Source organism: Chionomys nivalis, chromosome 4, assembly GCF_950005125.1.
Source record: "Chionomys nivalis chromosome 4, mChiNiv1.1, whole genome shotgun sequence".
NCBI classification, from domain to species: Eukaryota; Metazoa; Chordata; class Mammalia; order Rodentia; family Cricetidae; genus Chionomys; species Chionomys nivalis.
The window spans coordinates 85145287-85172803 of NC_080089.1; the positions used below are offsets into that span (position 1 = coordinate 85145287).

The 27517-nt window shown below is 40.4% G+C and overlaps 1 protein-coding gene across 4 annotated transcripts in view; it reads left to right on the forward strand.

Moving 5' to 3' along the window:
- The first annotated feature begins 445 nt into the window (after window positions 1-445).
- The window catches only part of LOC130872810 (cytochrome b5 reductase 4), a 63395-nt gene continuing 36323 nt past the window's right edge, over window positions 446-27517 (forward strand). For 3 of the 4 annotated variants that reach the window (XR_009056991.1, XM_057767077.1, XM_057767079.1), the window contains exons 1-5: window positions 446-656; window positions 4606-4759; window positions 13397-13497; window positions 16621-16702; window positions 25199-25228. Coding sequence is in view for 3 of the 4 variants with exons in the window: in XM_057767077.1 (XP_057623060.1) it covers window positions 582-656; window positions 4606-4759; window positions 13397-13497; window positions 16621-16702; window positions 25199-25228 (442 nt within the window). In the remaining variant the exon portion in view is untranslated. The remainder of the gene's footprint in view (window positions 657-4605; window positions 4760-13396; window positions 13498-16620; window positions 16703-25198; window positions 25229-27517) is intronic. The other variant, XM_057767078.1, reaches the window with a different exon arrangement.

Below are 27517 nucleotides of genomic sequence, written 5' to 3' on the forward strand. Positions count from 1 at the left end.
AGGCTGCTTGCCTTAGGCTTCTTAGCTCATGAAGTTGTGAGGTCCTCTTTCCTAGAGCTTAGTGTTTCGCAGGAGAAAAACATCCAATAATCCGAAAGTTTTTAGAGTGTTATTTTCTTCTATATTTAAACAGTCTGATGGTGTTGTTTGTCAAGCGACAGACAGGCGCTGGTGTTCTGTGTGAACAGGAATCTACAGGAAATTACTGTCGGACTCGATCAGCACCAGGGCCTGGGAACAGCTTCACCCACTAATCTTCCAGCAAAAAGCTGTCATTTCCCTGTGGTGCTGAAATTTTGGACCAGAGACTAACTGAGCATGCGCTTCTACCGCACAGTCCCTCCCCCTCCATCCACCTCTCCCTTCCCTTCCTCTTTCCCTCTGACTCCGCCCCGACCCCGCCTCCCGTGAGCGTGCTACGTCGTGGCGCGCCTGACCCCTGGCGACCCCGGAAGTGGGTCGGGGGCTTGGCCTCTGCCCGGCCGCGGAGCCGGAGCAGGCGGTGGTGGCCGCTGGAGGTCCCGCCAGGCGATCCTGTCTGGTGGCGGAACCCGGACGCGGCCCGAGTCGCGGGGCCCAGGATGCTGAACGTCCCTTCCCAGGCTTTCCCGGCCCCCGGCTCCCAGCAGCGCGTCGCCTCCCAGGGGCGCAGCAAGGTAAGCGGGGACGCCGTTGCCTACTGAGTCTGTTCCTGCTGCTGAAACTGGTCTCTGTAGGTCCGGCCGGCACCCTGGTTCCCGCGTGGTTGCTTCCCTCCCTCAAGCTGCCTTCTCCAGTCCTTTGTTCTTTACTGCCAGAAGGACAGGGTTGAGCAGTAGCGGCCAGAGAGACTTCACTGCAAGACAGGTGACTAGGGAAGACCAGAGTCTTCAAACCTCCCATCGGATTTACCGCCACCTCTCCAACTCCTGCGCCTCTATGCATGTGATAGCCAAACTGTCCCAGCACCGCCTCTTTTAGGGGCACTCTTGACTGACTTTGAATTTGATACCATGCTCTTGAATATTTGTTGAATATGGTTACTGTTAGCAGCAGGTGGAATACGGATATGTATTTACAAAATTCAATTTAAAAATGTGCCCTGTGTTCACTGCAAGGCGAATGCTATTTGCTTATGTTATTTTGTTACTTCCTTATACTGTGACCACATCTTGGTGTTTTCTTTTGGGACTTCTGTCTTCTTGGGCACTTGATTTCTGAGTTTTACTTTATATGACTTTGGTTACTTCACTGAACGTTCCAATTTTTCTTCACTTAGACCTGACCGTAGATCAGAAAACGAGTTGAGGTTTACATTTGTTTTTCAGAAGTCTGTGAACACAGCTTTAATCATACATAGTATTTAGATGTTTTATGTGCTTAACGATGGCTGTGTATGTCCTGAGTACTTTTCCTATGTTCATTGAATCTTTGTAGTTACCCTATGCAGTGGGAACTTTTACTATCTCTATTCTGGATAAGAAGAAATAGGTTAGCAAAGGGCCGACTCTAGTCGTGTAGGCTCGTGATGTGATTATAACACTTCCTTCATTGATGTGTGTGCATCTGTTCAACAGCCATGAAGTCATGGTATGCAGGTGACATGGTCCATGGTCCATCAGCGTCTCGCTCTGGCTTCCAGCTGCTATGCCTCCCTTGCCATATGGACTCCCTTTCTTGAACCATAAGTCAAAATAAACTCTCCCATAAGCTGATTTTAGTCACAGCAGCAAAAAGTAACTGACACAGTATGGTGTGGTGAAGATGGGGTCGCTGATTTCAAGGAACTTAGTCTTGGGGCAGTACAGATAAGTAAACAGATAATTGTAATTCATTCTTCAGTAGGCTGTTATCACCAAGAAGGGGTTGGAGTCAGATTGGAGAAAATACTGTGAACAAGTGCCTGATACCAATGGGGTGATCTCTTCCCATTTGGCCAAAGTATTTGATAGAAGAGCTGAGGCTGAAACACACAATGCAAACCCTGACCAGCTGTGAAGGGTGTGACCCACAGTCGAGGGATTTGCAGACATAATTGTAAGGAACCACTGTAGAAGAGACACTCATGATTTGTTTTGCATTTTCACAAGATTGATTGCCCTGGGGGTTACAGAATGGAGAGCCCAGTGATTTTCTCTGGGATAGGAATTGTTTTTCTCACTCTTCACTCTTTAGTTGGAATTGAGACGCCAGAAGAACTTCATCAATGGTCCGAATGAGAGTCTGGAATGAGATGATAGAATGTACCCCAGAGATACTGACCTGTATACTTTGGGGGTAAATGAATGCTTAAAATCAATACGACTCTGGAAGTTGAGTTAGACAAGCTTCTTTGGGTGTGCATGTTTCTGCAGTACTGTTCTCCTGGTACTTTGTCATGTGGTAGTTGGACAGATGTAAAGAGTGGCTGTATTCAATGCAGATTATTCCACTAGATTATCATAATTAAAATACTGGTGTACCTTTGTGAATACAGTTTGAGTCATTGTAAGAGAATACCTGAGAATTGAAAAAGGAAAGATTTATTTATTATAAAGGGAGGGTAAAGAAGCTCCTGTCTTGTCATGACCTTTTGCTTTGTTGGATATGGTGAAAGGCATCATGGGACAATAAACAACACAAAAGAATGTGTAACTTCAAACCCATTCATAATTAACATAAGCCCTCATAACCTAAATATCTCCCAGTGGGCCCCAACTTGGAGAGTATTACATGAGCTTTTGGGGGGAGCACATTCGGATCAATCCTTTACTTTAAAACCTTGAAAGTATATTTTGTAAATAAAAACAGAACTCAGAATATTCTGTTACTAAATCCTGTAGGCAGGGTTTGGTAGACATTTCCTGCAAAGAGTTCATGATTCAGTGCCTATGTTTTCTGTTACCCTAGTCAACAGCATGAGTCCTCTTGTCCTGTGTCTAAGGTGCATGTACTGCCATCCCTAAGCCACTCAGTAGCCATCTTTTTTGTTACTAGATAGTCGAAAATGAAAGTCCTTGTCTTCAAGTCTCCATTAATTTACTTAGTAATGGCCCAAGTGCTGGAGTAGCAATACTGGAAATTCTCCTGTGCCAAAGAAAAGCCATGAAATGCTTCCTATAAGTAGAAATGTGAACGTTCTTAGTAAGAAAAAAATTATCCACAGTTAAAACAATTTTTCATGAATTGTGAAGGAAAAAAGAAAATGTATGAATTTTTTTTAAAAGTATCCCTAGGGTGTTTGGTGTTGCGCTTGTTTTCAGGACATCTTTGAGGCAGGATTAGCTAATCTTGGTTGGAGGTCTTTGTAGAGAGCTCATCCCACGGGAGAAAGCTGTGGTGGCTAGTTTCTACACACACTGTCTACATTCACACTCAATACCAGAAGATGACTTTGCCAATTCCCTGTATCTGTGACACTGAGGTCCTTGACATTTCTGCCCTGTGCTTATGTCAATGACTTCTTCAGTTATAACTTCCTCCCCTGCCCCCTGCCCCCCACCCCCCCACCCCCGCTCCCTGCCCACACTCTCTGCGCAGTGCTCATCTTTCTCAGTGCTGATAAGCTTTACCAGTGTCTGTGCAGAAGACATTGTTGCACACTCATTTCTGATGTTTTGTGTATATTAGTAACTCAGTAAAGGTCCATTTTAGCCAACCTTTGGTGTATCTTCTATCAAGTGTCTTGATTGTTAAGGTCACAAATTTTGGTTCAAATTGGCAACAGTAACATAATTAGTAACAGAGGTAGGACCTGGACATCCCAGCTTTCTGACTTTAGATTTAGTACCATTATGAGGGAAATTTTTTTTTTTTTTAACTCTTTTTTTTTTTTTTTTTTTTTTTTTTTGGTTTTTCGAGACAGGGTTTCTCTGTGGTTTTGGAGCCTGTCCTGGAACTAGCTCTGTAGACCAGGCTGGTCTCGAACTCACAGAGATCCACCTGCCTCTGCCTCCCAAGTGCTGGGATTAAAGGCGTGAGCCACCACCGCCCGGCTATGAGGGAAATTTTTGAGAGAATTTCTAAGACCTATCTCATAGCCAGGCATCCTAAATAATATTTTGTTTAAAATTCCAGGCATCTGAATTTTCTGAACATCTTGAACTAGATGGAGGGGCCTCTCTGTCCCTGTAGTAATAATAATAAAAAATTTAAATTACCCAAAGGTAAAAAAAGTCAAAGAAAATAAAAGGGAGATTAAATTTTAAAAAGAAAATAAAAAAGAAAGAAGGAGCCAGATGTGGCATCTTCCCTTTGTAATCCCAGTACACAAGAGGCTTGATGGCTACCAGTTTGTAATCAGCCTGAGCAGCTACAAGGCAGGACCTCCCCTGTTGAAAACAACAAATAAGGTAGAACAGATTTGACATTCCTCACACACAAGCGATGAGAGGATTCGCAGAATTGTTGGGCTTCATTTTTATCTTTTCATTGATTTATATTTTAATAATATGTATTTATGTTTTTTGAGATGGGATCTTGTTGTGTAGTCTAGGATAGCCTCAACCTTGCCATGTTTCAATCTCAGCCTCTCAGGATTTCTTTTTAAAGAATAAAAGGGCTGACAAAGCCCGAAAGCAAGTCAAAGGAGGAGGGAAGGGAGGCGGCCAACTTGAAACGGATGTAATTTCTGTGTTCCACTCTTAGGTACCTTTAAAGCAAGGCAGAAGTCTTATGGACTGGATTCGACTGACCAAAAGTGGAAAGGACTTAACCGGACTGAAAGGCAGGCTAATCGACATAACTGAAGAAGAACTTAAGACACACAACAAGAAAGACGACTGTTGGATATGCATAAGAGGTGGGTGGTGGTTATTTAACACTTCCGAAACTTGTTGGTTTTCCACTGGTAATGTACACAGCTCAAGTCAGGATTTGTTTCAAACCTTGGCAACAAATTGCCTCACTGGACATAAGATACTGGCGTTCTCAGTTTGGACAGTATTCTTCCTTATAACCTTTTACATGTTGATGCAGAAGATAGGGCTGGAATAGAAATCTTTTTTTAGCATCCCTATTGCATTCCCTTTGAAATGAAGCATGAGTTTGCCAAATAATTTACCACCAAGGCAATACAATTAAAATGTTCAGTGACACCCAGTATGTGGAATAATTGCCCATCCCAGAGCCTTGTGGTCTCTGAGAATCTAAAGGAAACCGTGTGTGTGTTGTATCCATGTGTGCATAATTGTGTGTCTGTATGCACTTGCTGGTGCACATGCACAGTTGTGAGCACACTGTTGCATGTGTGTCTGTGGAATCCAGAGTGTAATGAGATTTAGATTCAGTGAGGACACTGTCTCAAAGCATAAGGAGGAGACAGCTGAAGTCAGCCTCTGGCTTCTACACAGATGTGCACATACCCACATTAACAACTACGGACAACACACGTACACAAAGAGCCAGTTCATTGGGACTATCATGTTAAGGTGTGGTAACAGAGCTTCAGAGTACGTAACAGACATTAGCATAACTGAGGGATAGAATTAAAATTTTCATTGAGTTGTATGTAGATTTTGTTCAGCAATTGTTGGAACTAGATAAACAATTGTAGACACAGTAATGAAAGTGGTCATGCAGTTTCTTTATTGAACACAAGGTGGCAGAGTCGTCACATTCTTTAGACTAAGGCTTAGAGACACTCCCATCTCTGTTGCTGAAAAACGGTGTTACACCATGTTTTTACCTTGTGAATGTATCTTTTTTTCATCATGTTTTAGGGCCAACATAATTAACAGTGGTAAAAATTCTAAGTAAGTGAAAATTCTGTTCTATAATGGCTTATACTTGCTACATACATGATCTACACTAAATATATTTATTAAATGAATATAATCTAGAACTTTAAAATTTGTTTAAATGTTAAAACCAAAAATTAGTTTTTAATGTTTACTTTGATTTTGTTTGTTTGTTTGTTGGTTGGTTTTTCGAGACAGGGTTTCTCTGAAGCTTTAGGGCCTGTTCTGGAACTAGCTCTTGTAAATCAGGCTGGCCTTGAACTCACAGAGATCCTCCTGCCTCCTCTTCCAGAGTGCTGGGATTAAAGGCTTGCGCCACCACCACCCAGCTGAATGTTTATTTTTACTTATGTGTGTCAGACTTTTTTGGGATCTTGAAATCCCCCTAATCTTTTAACAGTTTTTGAGAATATTAAATGACTTTTGTTTCCCTGATGTCTCTAACATTACTATTAACTAAAATTAAGAAAAGTAAGGAATATTTAAAATTAATTTAATAAAGGTAATAACCCTACTATTTGTTGTAAATAACACCTATGTTTATGAAAATAACTTTTATAAAAGAAAAATAGAGAAGTACATCAATTTCTTTTTTGGTAAATATCTCTAATGTATAGTTTAATAGATGACGGCTCATATATACTGTGGTGTTACTGTCTCCAGTCTTATATTACATGTCTGTTTAGCTTCTATAAAATCTCACATTTATGAAAGGACAAGAATTCCAAATAAACATAATATTTTAGTTAGTTTGAGGGAAAATTTTCACCTTGGACCACCAGAAGTGTCTTTCCTGAGCTTACTCTGGAGTCGTACTATAAGACTCTGTGACTCTGTGACTTATAGAAGAGAAGAAAGAAGAAATGTCGCCCAAAGTATGGAGAAACCATTAATTCTGTATGGTGAGCCACTGTGGTTCACATACATAATTACCTAACCCGAGACACTGTGGCACCTTCATCTGGGGATGACGGATAGGCATAGGTGTCACTTGGGGCTAACGCGGTGCTATCTGTAGGCACTGTGAGTGTGAGGTTGCAGTGGAGTGTACTGTCATTCTGTATTTAGTCATCTGAGATAGTGTGGCTGGATGGAGGTTCTGAAGGTTGCAAAGGCTTTTCCTGTCTCTTTAAAGTTGGAGATAGGACTGAAAATCAAGCTCTCAGAAACTGAGACATTAAAAATTGCTATTGAGAAGGTTAAAAATAATTGGTCACGATACTTGGTACATACATGATAGACAGTAAATATATTTATTGAGTGAATATAATCTAGAACTTTAATATTTGTTTAAATATGAAAGCTGAAATTTAGTTTTTAAAATGTTTCCTTTTACCTATCTTGAGTGCTGTCCGACTTTTTGGTCTTGAAACCCCCCCCATTCTTCAAATCGCCAAGCGTAGAAAGCTGTGTATGAACATTTTTTTGTCTTTAAAAAATACCCAAGATAAACAGCTTTTTGAAAAAGGTTTATTTAGCCAACATTTTCAAAGGTTTCAGTCATGACCATTTAGCTGTGAGGCTTTGGGGCCTGTGACAAGATGTAACATGACGTTAAGAATATGTAGCAGAGGAAACTGCTTACCTTATAGAGGTAGAAAGACAGAGGAGGGTTGGATCTTTAATGAGCTTGAGTTCCTTCCACTAGGCTCACCCAACTGAAAGGATGTATGCTACACGTCAATACCACATGACCCATTGCATTTCCTCCTAGATGAGCATGTCTAAGATTAGTGAAACCACATATATCCATACAACTCATACACATGAATACAACCTAAATGCCCATCTAATGATGAGTGAATAAATTAAATTTGATTTATCCACATGGCATATTACTTAGCCATAAAACAAAAAACACTATGCCTACAACAAAGTTGATGAACCTTGCAAATATGCTACATGGAAAAAGGAAGTCATAAACGAGTATGTTTTGTATGATTGCACTTGTATGAAATTCCCAGAATAAGCAAACCTATCAAAATAGAATGGTGTGTGTGTCTGTGTGTGTGTGTGTGTGTGTCCACAGAGGAGAAAAGGAGAATGTTACTGAGAAAATGTTTCTGTATGCTGCTAAACTATGTACCCATAATGTAGTCTGTGTCCTCTTACAAGGATTCCTGGTTCTTGACAATGTCAAGGGAGCATCTTCCTCTCAAAGTATGCTATCTCCTAGTTTTAGTTTATCTTTTTTAATTGAAAATAGATTGCTTTTCATGCAATATATTATTTACAGTTGCTTCTCCCCTAACTCCTCCCTGATCTTTCCTACTTTCTCACCTATCCAAATCCAGACTTTCTTTCTTTCATTAGTATACAAACAAGCATCTATAATAATGATAATAATAATAATTAAAAACACACCAGAATAGGGCAAAACAAAGAAACATAAAAAAAGAGCCAAAGAAGAAGCCTAAGAAACATGTACACAACCTGAGACATACACATTCTCACACATGCACACACACAATCACATTTAAAAAAACCTATGTAAGCAAAATTGTAAACCATAATATATAATAAACAAAAGATCTGTACTTTTTTTTTAAAAAAGGAAATGCCCAGACAAAGCATTGTGAGACAAAAATTTCCAAAAATACCATTGAGTCCATTTTGTGTGGCTGCCTACTGCTGGCCATGGGGTCTGTCCTTAAGTGTGGTTTGTGTATCCTGTGAGATTCTGTTGGAGAAAATGCATTTTTCCTTTGTGAGCAGTTATCAATTGGAGATAGCATCTTTAACTCCATCAAAGACCTCAGAAGGATATAATATTACCCAAGTAAACAGCAAGTACAGTGCAAGCCACTTCCAACCCTATAAAAATTATAGACATCTGACTGCCTACACAGGCACCCAGGGTTCCTCTGTAGTGTTGAGGCATTTAATCTTTGGCCTGCAGGCCTAGAATATCAGGCAAATTCATCTATAAAGCAGGAATTTTGAAGAATTGTTCTGCCTAGTCTTGACAAAGTTCAGCAGTCACTTTTCTGTGTATCCTGCAGAATGTCTGGCAGGCTTTTCTATGAAGCAGGAATGTTAAAGGACTATCTCACCTTATCTTGGCAAAATTAAACAGTCTTTTTTCTTTGTGTTCTGCTTCTCTAGTTTATACAGCATACTGTCAGCAGTCAAGGCAAGAACAGTTTCTCTCCCCACTGGCTAATCTTGCCACACGAAAGCAAAATCCATAAGGAGTTTCTTCTTTGCTCATTATCTTTGAAGTAAACTGGTGCTACCAGGAGTATACGTGTCTCATCGTCATGAAAAGGCCTATGTTAAATTTTAAATGTCATATTCAATAGGTCCATCTCTCTATCTAAAATAAATCTCTGATTGACCTTGAAAACATACCTAACATGACTAGTTTTGTTGTTATGGGTGACTAGTAACCTATATTTCTTTGTTATCCTAAATAGTTTATAATAATAACTTTAAAGGACTAGAAATTTACATTATATTGTTAAATGAGCTGCATAGATACAATACTTTGTTTAGAGTAAACATGTAAGTACAGTATGTTCTAACAAAAATAATTTTAAATTTGTGTCACTATACCAAAATCCATACAATGTAAAATATTTGAGATTAGTGGTTGTTCAAAAGAAGATTCAACAATCCATCCTTCCCCCCCCCAACTGTTTCTACACTGTAAGAGATCCCTGAATCTAATCTCCTTTATTAAGCTGTCTCCTTGACTATGACCAGTAACAATCTGTAACCAACCTCCCTAAATTATGACAAACATCTATAATCCATTGAATGAAAAGCCGTACACCCCCACCTCTTGGGAATGTAGGTGTTGTGTTCTCCAGACTGCTTTCTGTTGTCTGGGGATGCTGGCATCTTTAAGAGACCCTGGGAAAATAGGGGTAATGGCCAAGTTCAGTGAGAGTTAGCTGTATTATTTGCTGTACAGTATCTGTGCAATGGCAAAGTACAGGCTTATCTGAAGCCTTGGCTGGAGTAGTCTGTGAAGTTGGACCATCTCAGCCAGCATTGAAGCTGTTTTGGATGCAGAACTCTGAGGAAACTGCAGAGGCACTCTGAGATGCTAGATCACCTGGGCCACCCACTTTCACTGGTGTCTGGTCCCCTTCCTCTGACAACATACAAACTTCCAAAGGTGACACGCATAGCTGCATCAACACAAGTATGGAATGTATTTCTGGTGTGTACAAAAGTCAGTTAAAGATGATTTTTTGTTTTATATTTAAGCAGGTAAAAGGCATCTGTTAACTTTAAAGTCTGTTTGGACTGTATAAAGAATGGTATGTAATAATAACTCATGAGGACTCTGTAGCCAACAAGATTTATCATGTCTCATCCTGTCTCAGAGCCGTTCCCATGTCAAAGGATCAGCTTACACACTGCCTGCCCTGTGGTCTTTTTTTGTCTTCCTCCCCCATATCTGAAGCCAAGATACTCAGGAGGTCTCATCCCCAGTCAAGTCTGAGCTCTATTATTCTGGAAGAATTCCACAGCCTTTTGTTAAGGGTGGAAACAAAAGCATAACCTTTCCCTCAACACAACACATTGTCCAACTTCCATTTTAAAGTTACGACATTTTTAAAATATATAGGTTAGTTTAATTTAGCAGTTTCCATAATCCAATGTCTTTTGGCAGCTATTGGGTTTTTGTACGTACCATTTAAAAAATTTAAAGTTAACAAGACATCATATGGGACCCAGACTCCCTGTGTTTTTTCCATTTTATGTGACTTTTTTTTATTACCTTACTCTCTCTTTAAAGACTTCATTATTTTTAAACTATTTTTTTCTATGACTGCCTATATCCATTTTCTTTTCCATAGGTCTATGCATATTGTTAAACATAACTGTAACCTATTTAGAGGGATTTTTCTATCTGACCCAGTGTTACTGCATATCTGTAACCTTTTCTGTCTGCATGAGCAAAGCCTTACACCTACCATGTGTTTTAGCTCATGGCATGCTGGCAGCTCAAGCATGCAGGCAGCTGCTGGAAGATGTGTCTCTGTACCATGGCCAGCATGAGTCTGAGACACAAGACTAGGAAGCCATGTTTGGCTCTGTTTTGTGTGTTTAGAGCTTTTATTTATTTATTTATTTATTTATTTATTTATTTATTTATTTATTTATTTATTTGAGATAGGATTTCTCTGTGTAGCCCTAGCTGTCCTGGAACTAGCTCTGTAGACCGGGCTGGCCTCAAACTACAAAGATCCACCTGTCTCGCCTCCCAAGGCATATGCCAGCTAGAACCTTTATGTCAAAGCTTCCTCAGCTCTTATGGGAAATATGTGCCCAGATATTGGGTGCCATGTGTAGTTGGGCCTTTTTGTCAGGACTACTGGCTCCCCAGTAATGACACAGAGACTTATTATAATTATGAAAGCTCATCCGTAGTTTAGGCTTGTAACTAGCTCTTGTAACTTAAACCAACCCATATCTTTTAATCTGTGTTCTTTTATGTGGCTTGGTTACCTTTACTTTGTAATGCTGTGCTACTTGCTCTGCATCCATGACTGACTTCTTGACAAGTCTCTGCTCTTCTTCCCAGCATTCTCTCTGCCCCGAAAATCCTGCTTAGCTATTGGCTGTATAGCATTTTATTAAACCAATCACAGTGGCGTACTTCACACAGTATAGAGTAATATTCCACAGCACTCAGGTTTGTGCCACCTTTACTTCCCTGTGGTGATGGACTGTCACCTCTATTTGTGAGCCAAATTAAACTTTTTCTCAAGCTGCTTTGGTCAGGGTATCTTATCATAGCACAGAAAAGGAGACTAAGCTGTCACCAGTAGCGTTTATTTCTGAGTAACTGACAACAAGATGCTCAGACCCGCTGTTTCCTCATGTCACATTTAACAGTCAAGGTTCTGGGTTGTTTTTTGTTTGTTTGTTTGTTTGTTTGTTTTATTGTTAGGAAACGCCTTTTAAAAGAAGACAAGATAGGTTGAGCATAATTCTCTGTATCAAAGGAGATCAACTGGTTTCTTTCCTAATTAGCAAATTACTAAGACACTGCCAAGTGTGATTGGCTCTTATGTCTTAGGCCAACAAAACACTAACAGTTTTCACTGCTCTTGGAGATGGGTTCTGTAAACATCCCCAGCCTTGTCCATCTGAAGAAGGTGGGAGGTTCTCAGATTCACAGAGTAGTCCTGGTCTGTCAGAAAGAAGGCAGAGTCAAGAAGGTTGTCAACATGAAGGTCTGCGGTGCTGTGGAGAACACATGGGGTATGTCGAATGTACTGACAAAGCTATTATTAAAGATGTTTGAAAGAAAAGCTGGCTGTTGAAACATGTGAGACTCGTGCATGGAGCCATGTCTGGTGGACACGTCGGTCTTGAGTACTCTGACCACGACTTGGTTGCCCAGAAAGTTTGAAATTTGTCTAGGAACATCCTGTGTCTTAAAAGTCCTACTGGGGGTGATTTCGATCCTATTACCTCTATATTTCTTAACTGTGGATTTTGAAGCATTATGTTCTTAAATATGATGGACTGCAGGATTCTCTGTGAATTCACCGCCTTTAGTGTTTGCCTCTGTAATTTTGTACTGAACTCTGGATTGTAAGTTATTTCCTAAAGTAGAAAGCCACGGTAACTTTTTTGGATTTACAACAGCCTCCTCTGCCTCCAGGATGAGTGTACTGAATGAACGTTTCAGGAGTCTTCTTGCATGAGGAATGAGTTTTAAATATTCAAACAAAAACAATTCTCGTTGTGCTTTTAAACTGTTTTACAGGTGAATTTGTCTGCTGTTAGTTTTCTGGTGCAGATATAGAAAGCTTGCTTCCTTGATGAGGCCTCCAGTCAGCATTTTTTGCTTTGTTCCCTGTTCATCTATTTTAAAAGAAAAAAATGTAGTTGAATGCATGCATAGATTAAATAAATGTTTGGGGATGGTCAAAAATGAAGGTCTGAAAACCTTTATTATTGGGCTACTGCAGAGATGAGGCAGGCCTTCTTTTACAGAGCACGCCGATTGCTCATCTGTGCTTAGCCTTACTGAAGCTTTGATTCGTGAAGAAGAGATCCGTCGTCCTCATCACATTTCCACCAGGGCAGTAGATGGCGGTGCGGTGAAATTTTATTTCTGTGGAGTGTGTGTGTGTGTGTGTACATTCAAAAGTCATGAGGTTTTTTGTGTTGGGAAGCAATTCTGTGTGGTCTTTTGCATTTCTTTATGTTTTGTGAGCAGAGACTGTTCTGGACAATATTTTCATGGATGTTTGAATACTGAAAAAACCTGGTTAGTAACAAAAATGGGTTACTCATGGGTCAACTTAATAAAGATCATGTCTCCCTCCAGAGCAGAGAGCAGGCGTTCTCGCTGGCAGTTAGGAAGGACCTGAGTTTCCTAAAGTCCATGTTCTTCTCCTGGAGGAATGGGAGTGTGCAGGTCCACTAGGCCCTTTGCACATAGCTCTGTAGGAATTGGGGCTCAAGGAACTGGTGTAAATGTTGCTTTTCTAGTGCAAGTATTGATATATTAACCTTTCATCCTTTAACTAACAAGTCCCCTGTTGTTTAGAAGAGACCAGGAAACTGGCAAGTTAATTAGCTGGCTTGCTAGAATGGAGAAATTTCAGAATTTACAGTTCATGATACTTTGAAAATATGAGCTCCTAAATGGAATGCTGGGAAATATTTACAGGTTTTATATTTTTTAGGAAGTCATTTGGATATTATTTCTGCTTGCTTTGGTGCAGGGCTTGTTTACAATGTCAGCCCCTATATGGAGTATCATCCTGGCGGGGAGGATGAACTGATGCGAGCAGCAGGAGCAGATGGAACGGATCTTTTTAATGAGGTAAGTTTGTGCAGGTGGTCGGAGCCTTGTATGCAAGGGGTCAGCAGTGGCATATTTGTAGGAAGAAAACGCTGGCATTCATTTGACATGGGTAAACTTGAATTTTGAAATGCAGGCAGATGTTCACAGGTAGAAACTATGTGATTTTTGAAATCACTGTCTCAAAATTCTGAAGATGGTTTCAAGTATATGACATGTACTTTGAATCCTCTGTCAGCAAGGCTTGCACTCACCTTGATTTATTTTGGTAATGACAGTAATTGACTTATAAAAAACACCACCAGTGGGAGAAGGGAAGCTGGACCTGCTGTTACAGATCTCTTTCGTTTGTTTTTTTTAATTTAATTAATTTTTTTAGTTAACATACAGCATTCTTGCTCTTTCCTCGTGGGGAAGTCTTATACATCCAGTTTGTGTTGCTATGTGGGACCCATACCTCTTGGAGGAAGTTAAAGTTGATTAATAAATAGGAAACTTACTTTTCCTAAATTAATAGCAGAAGTTCTACATTATCTCAAAAGATGTTTACATCAGTATCCTTTTCTCCAAATTTACAAATGAACATTAGTTTCCCCACTATTTAAGAATTATATAGAATCTGTTAACTACCATCAATTTTGTTAGTGGTTATTCTGATATCATAGTCATTAGAAGTTTAGTAACTTGCTTTTGTTTCACATTTCATTTTGTATATTAATGATAACTGTGTTATATAATACTAGGCTTTAACCATTTAAGATACCTGAATCAGATTGGGTTATTTTATGGTTGTTTTGATCAAACATAATTTGATTTCTGTTATTTTTAATACGTTATCTCTGAGATTATAGGTAGTTATTTTTATCAGGTTGTCAGAAATGTAATTTGTTTTATGTTTAAAAATACTTTGGTGCGCCGGGCGGTGGTGGCGCACACCTTTAATCCCAGCACTCGGGAGGCAGAGGCAGGCAGATCTCTGAGTTCGAGGCCAGCCTGGTCTACAAGAGCTAGTTCCAGGACAGGCTCCAAAGCCACAGAGAAACCCTGTCTCGAAAAACCAAAAAAAAAAAAAAAACTTTGGTGCATCTGCTTTACTGTGGGACTTGTTTGCTCCGGTGCTGTCCTCGTGGTGCAGAGTTTGCATTTACTCATTGACTGGGTTACCATTCCCTTGGGAGAGTCCTCTTGCTCTTTAAGAGATGTTCCCTTTGCTGTCTGTTGTTTGTTACTTTCTAACAATGCAAGCTAAGTCAGTGTAGGACCATTTGCCTAACTTGTCTGCTGTAGCTGTCTGCTGGCTCTCCCTGTGTTCTCTGATGGAATGTCCCTCTTCAGCGGAAGATTCTCAATAACACTGTGTGTTTCCCAGCACCAAGTTTACGTGGGGCATGTGTAAGGAAGGCGGTTCTTTACTTAACACATTGCTGTGTCCCTTGGCATTAATGAACCAATAAAATTTATGACTTTCAGTCACTGTGGAAATAAAGTTTTGTATTTTAGAAGCTTCTGGTGTATTCTTGAAACATCTGGCGTCTTTTACTATAAAACTTCCCCTACACACCATGTTTGAGTTGTACAGAGAATTTATTGGTTCATATCTTTATTGGCTCTATCTGTTTCCAGTTTTGGTCCCACTGCTGACTCATTTTTTTGTCATTTCCACATAACTGATAGGCCAGTTTGATTCGGCTCAATCTCTGGCAATCACACTGGCTTCCCTTCCCTCTGTGTTCCCTGCTGCCTGTGGCCACAGACAGGGGCTGAGCTCCTGAGTAGTCATTTCCCATCCTGGCTCAGTTTGTGGTCACCAGCCAGATTCTCTCATTAGCCTGCACCCTTTCCTTCCACTCAAGTCCCCAGTGCTGTTTCTGGCCCTGGCACTTTAGTACTAACCAGATCACTTTCTGTTCAGGTCCAGTTTGGGTACACGACACATATATTCTTAAAGATGATTGTCTGAGCAGCACCCTGCTTTGTCAGCCCTGAGATGGTCGTTACTAACAGTGAAATAAATCTAGTCATCTGACAGGTCTTAGAGACCCTAAATAGAATAGTATGTCAGAGTAAATATTCTACCTTGAACATACCTAAGTGTCTGCTAATTTAGAGTCCTGTGATCAACAAGCTGTGTGCCCTTGCCTCCTATATCTGTTTGCTGAAATCACCCCCATTCTCACACTCCCAAAGGCAGGTTTACTGCAGGTTTACTGCATGTACTGTAAGTAATCGCAAATCAAACTTAGTTTCAAGTAATAATAAGTTAATGTCTACTTATGCTTTTTAGTGTTATTTCCTCAGGATTATTAAGACTCTGTTAACAGTATTATTTGACCTAATTATTTTAACGTTTGAATAACACATTATGACCATTGATAATTATATTGAATAAATTGATAATTGAATAAATGTTTTTTCTTTACTGATGTTTTTGAATGTTGTATTTTTCTTTACTTACCTTCTTACAATTAAGAATTTAAATTTTCTTTAGGGTTTTGCTCATTTAAACAGTGTTATGCTGCTGGCATAGTGATGTACACCTGTAATACTAACACCCAAGAGGTTGAGGCAGGAGGATGGATGGCTGTGACTTAGAGGGCAGCTTGAATTACATAGTGAGTTCCAGACAGCCTGAGTTAGAATTTTCTGTTTCATCATACAGGAAGAATATGACAATAATTTTCATATATTGTGAAGGATATTCTTTTCTTTTTTCTTTTTGATTTTTCGAGACAGGATTTCTCGAGCCTGTCCTGGAATTAGCTCTTGTAGAACAGGCTGACCTCGAACTCGCAAAGATCTGCCTGCCTCTGCCTCGTGAATGCTAGGAATAAAGGTGTGCGCCACCACCACCTGGCTGTGAAGGATATTCTTTAACGCTTTGCAAATGGCAGAGAAGTAAAAAGAGAGGTTATATCTGAGTATTCCTTTGAAATTTTTGGGCCCTCGTGAACACTTGATGGTGTGAGAAACACCCAGAGGTCTGTAGGCAACACATTGAGAATAGCGTTCTAAACAGTCTCTGTCTGCTGCTGGCTAAATGAGTCTGCCTCAGAGCAGTGTATGAAGGCTTAGCTTGGCTCATGGGAAAATAGGAGCATCCTGTGGAGGTACAGTCATGTTGCTTGTCGGCCATTCGTCTCCCAGGTTCATCGTTGGGTCAATTATGAATCCATGCTGAAAGAATGCCTGGTTGGCAGGATGGCTGTGAAGCCTGCTGTTCCAAAAGGTAAGTAAAAAAGCCAGTGCCTTTTAAAATAAAATTGGATTTCAATGAATAGGATTAGAAAAGTCACAGCATTTTCCCCATTTTTACTGGCTTTCTGCAGTAGCTGCTCCAAAGGTTTTATTCAGCCTTGGGCCTTCACATGCATGCACACACATACATGTGCATGCGTACCCATCCACATGTGCCCCCTGTACCCACACACGTAACAAAAAACATGTGCACACACATACACGTACACAGGCATGCATCACATGAAATGGAGAAAAGAAAAATAAGGAATTCTATAGTGACTTTCCCCGAAAAATGTGATATATTTTGTAGAAAGTTGCAAGGAGAAAATATCAGAAGGAAAACTGTATTTGCTTCCTTGTTTTCAGTAATCTCCCATTCTGTCCTTAAATAACCATATTAGTGGCAGTACTGGTTATGGATGTTGGCTGAATATTTTTTAGTTTAGTGGTTTTATGTTTATTTTTTTTATAAAGTTTTTTTAGAGTTGGCCTCTCTGTTATTCCGGGCTAGACTCAAACTCATGATCCTTTTTCCATAGCCTCTGAGAGGTTGGGATTACAGATGTGGCAGGCGTGTGGCCTCATGTTCAGCTTTTGCCTGGTGTGATTGCTCTCACATGACTCAGAAGTCAAAGACTGTAAGAAGTTATACAGGACAGTGTCTCCTCCTGTCTTCGTCCCTGGGTTTACCTTGAATCTTCCTTGTCTCCTCACCTGTGTAGTCCCATTCTTGGGTGAGCTTCTTTTAAAATATAGTTACCTCTGAGTTAGAGCTCTCCTGCAGCTGTTCAAGGTCAGATCTTCCTGATCTCTTTCAGAAGAGTGCCCTCTGGGACTTTGAATGGAATTGCAGTGACAGAAATACTTCTTATAACCCCTTTCTGTGAAGGGGTATAGTCATTTCTTTTTAGTGACTCGTGACTCTTAAATTCAGAGTGGATTGGTCTGTTCAAGCAGAGTCTTCAACTAGTTAGTTCAGTGAGTTTTGTAATTCGACACATTATTGCTGACAGTTTCTCTCAGTAAACTCCTGTGTAGGTCCTTGGGTTTTAGATATACACAGGAACACCCATGATAACATAGGATAAGAGACAGGTACTTAGATCTGTAAGAATCAAAGTTGGAACTGAGCCCCTGTTTATGGCCTGCTCTTTAATGAAAAGCGTATTTAACAGCAAAGGGAGATGCTGGATTGTCTTGTCTGTCGTGGCCTTTTTTATAGAGTGATAAGGGAAAAGAATTTTCCTCTGAGAATCTGATCACAGTTCTCAAGGAAGTGAGGGTGCCCTTCCTGGTGTGTACTGAAGCCATTATTCTAGAACTTGGTTCTTATTAAAAGAAAATCTTCATTGTGCTTCCAGCCCAGCACGGAGGCTAGGAGCTCTTCGGTTTAGGTTTGTCTCCCCCTTAGGTACTGTCAAGGATTTATATGAAAACGGGAGAAATGGATTGTGATGGAATGACAAGAAAGAATTTTAGGGTTCTTAGTATAGCATAGGAGGCAATGTACCTCTTCACAGATTGCATGTCTTTTCTTTCTTCCTCTTTCTTTCAGATCCCTAGAACCCAAGTAAAAGCTGCAGGTAGGAGTGCAGCATCTGTAATCCCAGATTGCTCATACAAAGAGATCAGAGACAGAGACAGGAGCTAGGCTGACTAGCCTGTACCCAGCTAACCTGGTTTTACAGCAGGACCAATACTCAAAGGCTGTTCTCTGTCCTCTGCCTGTGTGCCATGGCCACATACCAACAGGCACACGCATGGCAACCCATGTATATCATATACTTGCACACATGAAGGAATGTTTTAAAGTTATTGTGTGAATTAACTGAAGCAAAATTTGTCAGCCACCTAGAATCTAAGCCGTGAGTGTGTGTTGTGGGTGGCCATGGTGGCTAGAAATGCCACTGCCGTTTCTGTGACCCTTTGCTTCCCTAGTTATAACAGTGAGGCTTTCAGTGTATTTCTACAGTCGTTAGAGGTGAACTGGCATGTGATGCTGGTTTTGTTCCTATGAAAGAGCATTCTTGTTACTGACAGGTCTGTGACAGTGTGGAAGGATGAGCCTGTTTGGGTCGGGAATATTTGTGGAGTAGCAGTGGACAGTGATTCGAAACAATGAGTCATTAGGAGGCAAAAACAAGAATTTCACAGCACAGAAAAGCAATGTTTGTGAGCAAAGGGACTTTTTTCCTTAAAAATATTTTATACAAAATATTTTGATCTTTTTTTCAGCCCCAGATCCTTCCCACCTCTCTGTCCACCCACCTACCCATCTTGGTGTGCCTCCCTTTCTCTCTCTGAAGCAAGATGAAAATCAAAAAAAAAGAACAATAAGACAGAAAACAAAGACTCTGCAAAAACATGAACAAAAAAACTATGGAGACTTTTTGTTAGTCATCTACTCCTGGGCATGGGGCCTGCCCTGGAGAGTGGTTGGTAGGCCTAGTGACACTCCTCTGGAGAAAACTGGGTTTTCCATAGTCTGCGTGTGCCAGCTGCAGACAGCTCCTTGCTGGGATTAGAGTCCTGTGTTTTCTTCCCTGGTACCCTGTCTGGCCTGAACTTGTGCAGGTCCCACGTGTTCTCCCAGTTTCCATGAGTTCACGTGTGCACCAGTCCTGTTATGTCTTGGAGACATTGTCTCTCTGGAGGCATCCATGAGCCTTTAGGGGAGGGGGCTTGACAAAGACTTCTCATTTAGGGCTGAGTGCTTCAAAGTCCCTGACTCTCTGTCCATTAACAGGTTGTGGGTTTCTGGTTAATTCTTATATACTACAAGAAGAAGCTTCTCTGATGACTGGTTCAAAGCACTGTTTTTTGAGAATTATTAGTAGTCATTTTATTGCCATGTTCTTTTATCAGAATAGTAGCAGTAGGTTTTCCTTGACACTTGTGACCTATTTAGTCTCAGGTTTTTGGCTACTTTAGCAGCATCAAGTATGGGATCCATTTCATGGAGTGGGCCTTAATTTCAATAGAAAAGTGGCTAGTTACTTCTGTAACACTTGTGCCACTATAACCCCAGTATGTATGGAGGCACATGACTGTTGGACTGTGGGACTTGTGGCTGGGAGATATTGATGAATACCTTTGTCCTCCTGTACTGTGCAGATCAGTCAGTAGCTTTTAATTGGCATAGGTTCAGCTTCTCTGTGTTCAGTGATGGAAGTGTTGTTTTCATCACCAGGACCCTGCCATCAGATTGTGGACAGCAACCAGTAATGTTGACAATAGCCTCTGATGTTTTGGTGGGGTTCCATAGGTCCCCTTTAGCCCTCAAGTAAAGGGACTATTAAAACCTGGTCTGAAGATACCTTAGTATGTAGACTGAGCAGAACGTTTAAAGGGACTAAATAGTTAAAGAGAAAGATCTAATGATAGACCAGAAAGAAGTAAACAGCTTTAGCAGTGAGTAGCTTGTATGCCTCTCAAGGAGGTGCATTTGGCTTACCCATAGTAGAACTCCGGAATGACACGGGAAGAGAGGCTGAGGACAGATGGTGAAGAGACTACCTGCAGTGGGAGTTTGGGGTGGTAGAGATGCTGAAGAGGAGTTTTCTACAGTGACGTTTTTTCAGTATCAAAGACTGGGATTTTCATAATGACATAGAGTGAGCATTTCACCGTAAATTTCCATACATGCATGTGATGTATTCTGCTCATATTCACCTCCTACATTCCCTCATCCTTTTTCTTCTTTGCCATCTCATATCCACAATGTCCTAATTCCTTCTACTAAAATTGTTTACATGAGGCCAAATGTCAGAACCCAATGTATAAAGTCCCAGAATTGGCATTTTGTGTGCATTTCCTCACGAGGCAGTTCCAGTTCTCAGTTTACTTGATTGATTGTAGTGTGGTCCTGATGAAAACAGCAAAGCTGGCAGACCCAGAACCAAAGCCATGACAAGATTTACTGTGATCAGGCAAGAATTTAGCTGTTTATTATAGTCCTTTATTTAAAAGGTATTGTAGATTGTATTGTGCCTTAGAAAGATTTATTAATAATAAATTAAGGAGAAGTAGAGACCACTTATTGATAATTTGTATCACAGAGGCACAGGTTGTCTGATAAATATGAAAAATGAGTGATGTTCTGCCTTCGTTCTCTCTGACTGCCATGATGGTTGTCAGTCGTGTGGCTACTGAACTCACATGCCAAGTCAGATGTACTGTAAATACACACTATACTTCAACTATTCATACTTCAAGTATGAAAAAATGTCAGTGAAGTATCTCATAATTGTTATATTAATTACACGTGAAGTAGTAATATTCCAGGTGCAATGTTAAATATAATATAGTTTATTTCTTGCTTTTACTTTGATAATTTGGTTATTAGAAAATTTTAAATTATGTTCTGAGTTGTATTATATTTTTTAGGGAGCAGTTTTAGATCACAAGTGTACTTTAACATTTTAATGCCATATTTAAAAATACTCATTTTTTAGTGGCAAAGTATAGCTCAGGAATAGTCTTAATCTCTCATTGCTTTTTTCATAGTTACATCTATGTATTTAGTTTCATGACCATTTCCTAACAGTGAACAGTTTCTAGGAAACAGCTAGAAGCAGAAACTAGAACACTCAGAGGGACAGGGCTGTCAGGTATATGAATTTAGAGCTGCCCTAACATCTTGATTTAAAAGTAAAAATGCCGAGGCTTAAGGCACGTGTACCTTACTTACTAAGGACAACAGAATTGTTTACCTGACTAATGTCCACTTTTGAATAATTCATTGCTTCTTTATTCTCAGTGCATATCAGTTGGGGTTGATTTCCTCCTCAAGGAACATTGTCAATACTTAGAAGCATTTTGATTATTACAACTAACCTGGATGCTGCTGGTGTTGTCGTGGACAGAGGCCAGGGATGCTCCTACTAGCACACAGTGCCCAGGACAGACTCTCATGACAGAGAATTATCCAACTCAAAGCATCACTAGTGCTGAAATGGAGAAACCTTTGTATATGCATTGGTAGTAGTACTGTTGTCGTTCTTACTATTGCTATTTTAGCATAGCATCTCATCTAGCCCAGTCTGGTCTCAAACTTGCTGTGTAGCTGAGGATCTCCTGGCCTTTATGTCCTGAGTGCTGGGATTGAGGTGCTGAACCATTAACTTCAAGGAGCTGTGTTGCCATGCAGCACTGTCAGCAAGCCCAGGACAGCTGGTGAGTGGGCTGACTTGCCAGTGGAGGAGGCTCAGCTTAGGTGGAGAGTTAGTCCAAGGTTCTTTTCCGAAGCCTTCATTTCCTTTTAGGTAAAATGGAGACAGTTCAGACAGACAGGCAAAGCACAAGCTTACAGGCCAGCAAAACCTCCAAGGTGTAAACACAGGCAAGCAGACTTAGTAAAGTAGCCTGTACCAGATGAGACATATGCTCACTCGGTTGTCTTGCCTTAGTTGGCTCTTGCTGCCTTAGTGCTTATTGTCTGGGTGAGGTTTTGGTGTTTATGTGTGTATATGTGTGCGCTCACATGTGCTAGATTTAAGGGAGGTAATTTGTTATACAGGACTATTCTCTGAGCCAAACTACTGCCATCTTCAAAAGTCCTCTGAAAAGATCACATAGCTGGGCTTTGTTAACTGTTATTGTTCATTCCTAGAAGTAAGAGCAGGGAGAGTCATGAATGCTACTCACTTGAGAATTCAGCCATCCTTCCCAACTAGTTGTGTACAGTTCTGCCCAAATTACACATGGCCTTGGTGGTCTCAGAGAAAGGTTAGGGGACATAGATGGGGAAGGAACTAGGGAAGGGGCTCTGTCTACACAGCCATGGAGATGTTATCATCCATGGTGGGTCAGACCTTTCAGCATGGCTGCTGTAGATCACCCATGCTCTTGCCTGTGACTCCCACTCATTGCTCTTAAGTAAACCTGAAAATTCAGTGGCTCCCAGAGTGAGCTTTAGTAGAATCATAAGTTGATTTGTCATTGGAACACAGGAAGAAGGGGATACTGTTTCTTTCTCCCCCAGGGAAGGAATTCTAGCAACATAATTGAAGCTAGGGGGTGAAACACCCCTATTAGGAGACAGATGCACATCTGAACTGCAGTTGTGTTTTGCAGTATTGCAGTTGTGTCTTGCAGTATTGCAGTTGTGTTTTGCAGTATTGCAGTTGTGTTTTGCAGTATTGCAGCGACTGACTGATGTTTATTTGGTTAGTATTTATTTTGCTTTCTGGCAAAGCTGATTTGGGGACATGTGTATGTTCACCCTTGTCACTCCTGTCTCTGATCTGCCCTTTTCCTTACCCTGCCATACTAAAGATGAATTGAGTGCTGTTGGCTGTCAGGGTAGCCTCTGAGTGACTAAGCCCTTGGAGAAGAGGGGCTTTGGCCAGGCAGAACATTGCCATTTAGCCAACATGAGGAAGAGATCTCAGTTTGCTTTTTCATAGAGACTTCCAAATGATGCAAGTAGTTATGGAAAGAGAATATTGCATTTATTCTCAGGGAAAAGGTTTCTCTTCCAGCTAAAATGATGCAAATGTAAATGTGTTTAACATGGAGAAGAGTTTATATGGCTCAGCTTTTTAAAACTTAGACTGGGGTAGTTTTGAAGGTAATTTAAATAATTTAAAAGCAAACTTTCTTCACACTGGAATTTCTTATATTAAAAAATGGGGGAAGGATACTTCTGCAGAATCCATTAAGTTCTGGCAGACTGAATTCAGTGCATATTAAGAAAATAGTCCTCTGATGTAATTTTTTTCCTAGAAACAAATTACCTGGAATAATTTTTCAAAATCTATGAGTGCCTTGGGTAAAAACAGAATTTTTTCATGACAAATGAGATTTATCACATTGCTGGCTCTGTAGCACACTGAGATGGATTTAATATACATTACTGTGAGTTCGCTGTTTGTTCTTAGGTGAAACAGGTAATCACAGCTGCAGAGGCCATAACAGGTAAAACTGGTGGAGGGCAGTTAGGACGGGCAGTAGTCATCAGTTCTCCCTTACAAATGGCAATGGCTAGGTGTTCCTTTGGCAGTGATGACAATAGCCATTTGAGGTACAACTTTTATGGTGTTTTAAGTCTTGTATGTTTTTAGGAAGCATTAACAATGAGAAGAAAAATAGGACTGGATTTGTAGGGAGACAGATTCACCCTTGGCTTTGGTGAAGAGCTCTGGATCCTTCTAGGCCTTGGCCTTGAATCCTCTTCGTTCCTGAAGAAGAGAAGGCAGTAGTGTGTTGCGTATTGTAAGAGTCCTCTCAGTGTAGAGTTAGTTTTATTAAAAGGGGAAACGATGACAAGGTGGTCTTCTTAGTCATGGCCACTTTGTGTTGGGTGAGTGAATTAGAGGAGTGTACGGGATTTTGGATTATTATAAATTAGAAGACAGAAGATTTGAAAGCAAAGCCTGGCACACACCTGTGACTCCATCACTTGGGAGGATAAGAAAGAAGGGCTACAGGTTTGAGGGATGGAGGGAGGGTACTTTGATTTAAGTACATTTCTTTTTCTTTTTCTTTTGTTTTGTTTTTCGAGACAGGGTTTCTCCATAGCTTTTTGGTTCCTGTCCTGGAACTAGCTTTTGTAGACCAGGTTGGCCTCGAACTCACGGAGATCTGCCTGCCTCTGCCTCCCAAGTGCTGGGATTAAAGGGTTGCACCACCACCGCCCGGTTTACATTTCTTTACAGCACGGTGATGCCTTTCTACCATGTGTCACCTTTCAGTCTGACTTCGGGACGTGTTATCTTAGCCTGTCATCCTTTAAAGCCTCGACAACCCGCTGAGGGGATGAAACCATAGTTGTGTCGCAGTTGTGCTTACTAAGATATATTTATTAGACTTTGGTGAGTTGACTGCTATCCTGAAAGAAAATACCTGTTGAGGGTTTTCTGGGTTGTAACTCTAATAATTGTATTATAAGTACATGTTTTGGCCACTTTATGTTTATAACACTATACATACAGACTGATAATAGATAATAAAACCTCTTTGGAGTGTTAATATTTGTATTTAATAGGATATAACCTAATAAATTCTGTTTTCCTTATATTAATTTAGAGTATGACATCTCAGACAAAACTTGGGGTATACGTGCTCTTTGGAGAAATAATTTGTGGCTCAGTTGTAAAACACATGCTTAGCATTCTCAGAGTCCACAGATTGATTGCCAGCATTTGGGGGTAGGGGTCAAGAAATAAATTCCAAGATACTGAGGGATGTGGATTATGCACAAGACATACACACATACACACACATGCACATATACACACTCACATGCACACACACATACACACACACACACAGAGCCCTGGGAAGTGTCCCGATGATCTCCAGAGACCACACTGACTTACTTGAAATAATGGCTCTCCATGTCATAGTCCCATTTCTGTCCTCACACCCTAGAAGAAAGCAGCCCTTTGAGACTGTTAATAATTTAACCAATAAAATGACTTGATAGTCTCTTTAATGATATAGTATTCTTACCTGGCTTTTTCCTCCCCAAATTATCATACAGACTGCCATGAAGGAAAGAAAGTCTTAAATGGTAAGTCATATAAATTAGTGATAAACTTACATGTTGATACTGCTTCACAGAATTGTCTGGGGTACTTGGATTTAAAAAAAAAATGCAAAAGCTGCCTTTGCTTGTCCAAACTTAAGGGATTTACTAGAACTTTATGTGTCTCTTATTTCAACTATTACTTTTAAAACAATTACTTTTATGAAATCTCTGGGCCCAAAGCATAAATGCTTATAATGACTGAAACAGGACTCAGGTGGCTCCCTTAGGTGTGTGTGTGAGTTCACACTGGTGTCAGGACACAGATCCAAGTAGCATATTAATCTGCTCTGTTCCTTGACTGAGCAGCACGGACATCACGGTTGGCACTGCCCCTTTCACACCCAGTTGAGGTGTGGTTAATACTGACTCATGAAATGCACGGGGCTCCTCTGACGGAGTGAATTATTGTACCTGTAAATCCAGATTTTTTTTCTCCCATTTTGCAAAACAAAGTTACAGAAATAGAGCTAGCAAGCTAGGTTTTCAGTAGAATCACCTTTTTTAAAATGTGAAAATAGTCTGTAACTTGCAAACGATGTTTGAAGTTGTCATGGTATAAGACTGCAGGAAATGCAGGAAATGAAGGGCTGCTCTTAGGCTCATCTGGTGCTTGGCTCTTGTGTGATGCTGCAGAAACAGCCATCCTCCTTGCCTGTCACATGTCGCTTTCAGCATCTTTACTGTAGATGACTGTATTTAATGTTTCAGTTAAAGATATTCTTAGATATCACTCTCCGAGTAATGTGGAACCATTACATGTTGTGACTTGGATTCTCTTTGGTAATGGGGTATAGTTGTATCTATTTCCATATATGTATCTGTGTATCTATGTATATATTTGTATTTTGTAACTGTTTCTCACATTTGGCTCAGCTAAGTCTATGTGGTAATTCTATATTGTTTGCAAATGTAATCTGCCTGCTTTCTATGTCATTATTTCAACAGTTGATTAAAATCCTGAGTGGGATAGATGAGTTTTATTTTATAGTAAGGCCCAGAGCCCTTAAACTGACGCCATTCTGTCAGCCAACACTTTGAACATTCTTTTGGAACACCTGACTTACTTACTCTGCTCTGACTTAGACTTACCCCCGAGTCTCCAGAGGATGTGATTCTGTGGTTTCTTTTTGGTCATGCTGAAAACAGGATAGATTCTGTCAAGTTTGGCCTTGCTCTTCTAATGAGCTGCATTTCTGTGGTCTCTTTTGTACTTTCCTGTTGAAGAAGAAAAAGCAATGGTTTTGCATAAGGCTCCAGTGCTGGCACCAAGCTTATGTCCAGCCTTTTCTGATCTTAATCAAACATACAAGATCGTACAAGATCAAAAATGACTGGAAATGTATGAATTCTGTTGATGCTTTTCCTCACAGTAAATTTTAAATTTTGATACATGTTTTATTTAAGAGACCACCAAAATAAAAATGACAATCTTTTAATAGAATATCTTTCACCACTTTCAAATAATTTAATAAGACTATCTTTTTTAGTATATTCATTTTAGAAAAAGATGCTTGTGGCTCTGGCTTTAGTTATGAAGCCTTATGGTCACATCTCTGAGGCTCTTGGTCTGAAAACATAGTGTGCTCTGCATAGTTACAGTGGAAGAGATGAAAGCTGAACAAACCAGACAGGCTTCACCAAGAGCCTCATTCCCAACAGTATTGCTGTTTTGCATCAGCACTTTTCCTAAGCCTGAGTATACAGGGAACTTCTGGAAATCTCTAACCTCTCTCACCTGGAAGTGCTTCCAAGTCCAGCCTCCTCTAGTGACTGTTACTAGTCTGGGAGTTCTAAGGCTAACTGCATAACTGTTTTTTTTTCCCCCTGTAGTTTGAGACATGGTAACAAAATTAAATAGTTTCTTTTCAAAAGTTACTTAGCAGCAGTCCAGGCACAAACAAGGCACTCCTCTGGAGGGAGGAAACAGTGCCTGCAGGCTCTCCAGAGGGCTTCCCTGTCTCAGAGCTTTCTGAAATGACTTGAAAACCAGTTGTTGTAGCCCTTTAAAGGCCATGTTGATATAGACATGTGTGAGTTAATCAAATGGGAAAAGGATACCATATTGGTGTGCTAGTAGAGCTACAGTGCTCGAGCACTGTGGTAAGAAGTGTCCATTTCTACAACTGTGCTGGCGGTTTAAGTCAGCCTGGTACAGCCAGAGTCCTCTAAGAGAAATACCTCCAGAAGATGTGGCTGTAGGCAAGCCTGTAGGGTATTTTAATAAGTGATTGATGTGGGTGGTGTCACCCCTTGGCTGCTGGTCCTGGGTGC